This window comes from Austrofundulus limnaeus, unplaced genomic scaffold (assembly GCF_001266775.1).
Source record: "Austrofundulus limnaeus strain Quisiro unplaced genomic scaffold, Austrofundulus_limnaeus-1.0 Scaffold2830, whole genome shotgun sequence".
NCBI classification, from domain to species: Eukaryota; Metazoa; Chordata; class Actinopteri; order Cyprinodontiformes; family Rivulidae; genus Austrofundulus; species Austrofundulus limnaeus.
This window is the reverse complement of record NW_013955232.1, coordinates 1-1193: the sequence shown is the minus strand read 5'-3', so window position 1 is coordinate 1193 and position 1193 is coordinate 1. Positions and strand designations below refer to the sequence as shown.

General features: G+C 54.7%; 1 protein-coding gene across 1 annotated transcript in view; it reads left to right on the top strand.

The window, feature by feature from the left end:
- The window catches only part of rnf123 (ring finger protein 123), a gene marked incomplete at both ends in the record, with an annotated part of 16636 nt that extends 15692 nt beyond the window's left edge, over positions 1–944 (top strand). Inside the window, 4 exon segments of the mRNA XM_014000229.1 lie at positions 41–141; positions 213–405; positions 568–713; positions 861–944. Of these exon segments, the coding sequence (XP_013855683.1) occupies positions 41–141; positions 213–405; positions 568–713; positions 861–944 (524 nt within the window).
- Between the last annotated feature and the right edge of the window lie 249 nt (positions 945–1193).

The following is a 1193-nucleotide window of genomic DNA, read 5'->3' as shown; positions in this document are numbered from 1 at the left end:
CCACAGTTTGACCTTTGACCTGTGTTCTGGGTGGTTCCAGATGACCTGGCCGGTAAAGCCAACATCATCATTGACCCGGCAGAGATCCACAGCACCTCCATGGACGATCTGGACGAGGATGAGGAGAGTGGAGCAGCACAGGTTGGAATGGTTCAGAACCATCAGAACCATCTGATGTTGGTCCAGAATTAAATCCTGGTCTTCCCCCTCAGAGACCGTTTGGAGCTGCAGCCATGGGAGCGGCTCTGGCTCGTCCCACCTGGTTAAGTTCTCCTACTTTGGGCCGGGCCAACCGGTTCCTGAGCACGGCCGCCGTCAGCCTGATGACCCCGAGACGACCTCTGTCCCAGCCCGAGAAGGTGAAGGTCCGAACCCTGGCTGTGGAGCAGCGTACCGAGGAGGACAGTGAGTTCTGATCCAGAACTACACACAGCACGAGACCTCTGGGTTTGGTTCTGATCCACCAGAAGTCCTCTGACCTAGTCCAGGACCAAGTCTAATGTCAGGTGTTTCCTCCAGTGTGTGTGAGTTCATGACCTAACTTCCTGTTTCCTGTCTGTCCTAAAGTCGAAGGAAGCCTGGGTTCAGACGGGCTGCTGCTGGGCCGGCCTCAGGAGGAACCGGACCAGCCCATCATCGACAAGTCTCTGCTGGAGATCTTGGACGGGATCGTGATGATGTACAACCTGAGTGTGCATCAGCAGCTGGGGAAGGTCGGTCCATTTCACCAGAACCTTACAGCCAATCAGAGCCCACCTGAGCAGACCACAGAAGCTTTATGAAGGACTGCACAGCTTGTGGGCACAGAGGGGAATTGAACCTGTGCCTCTCTGGTCTCATGTGGTTCATGTCTCCTGCAGATGGTGGGAGTGGCTGATGAGGTCCATGAGTACGCTGTGGCTCTGAAGGACACGGAGGAGAAGATCGCTCGTTGTCCTTCCAGGGTGAGAACTTAGTTTGTCTTCATCGTGTTTGTTGTGTGCAGGACATCAGCTGGGACAATCAGGACATCAGGTGGGACAATCAGGACATCAGGTGGGACAATCAGGACATCAGGTGGGACAATCAGGACATCAGCTGGGACAATCAGGACATCAGGTGGGACAATCAGGACATCAGGTGGGACAATCAGGACATCAGGTGGGACAATCAGGATGTCAGGTGGGACAATCAGGACATCAGGTGGGACAATC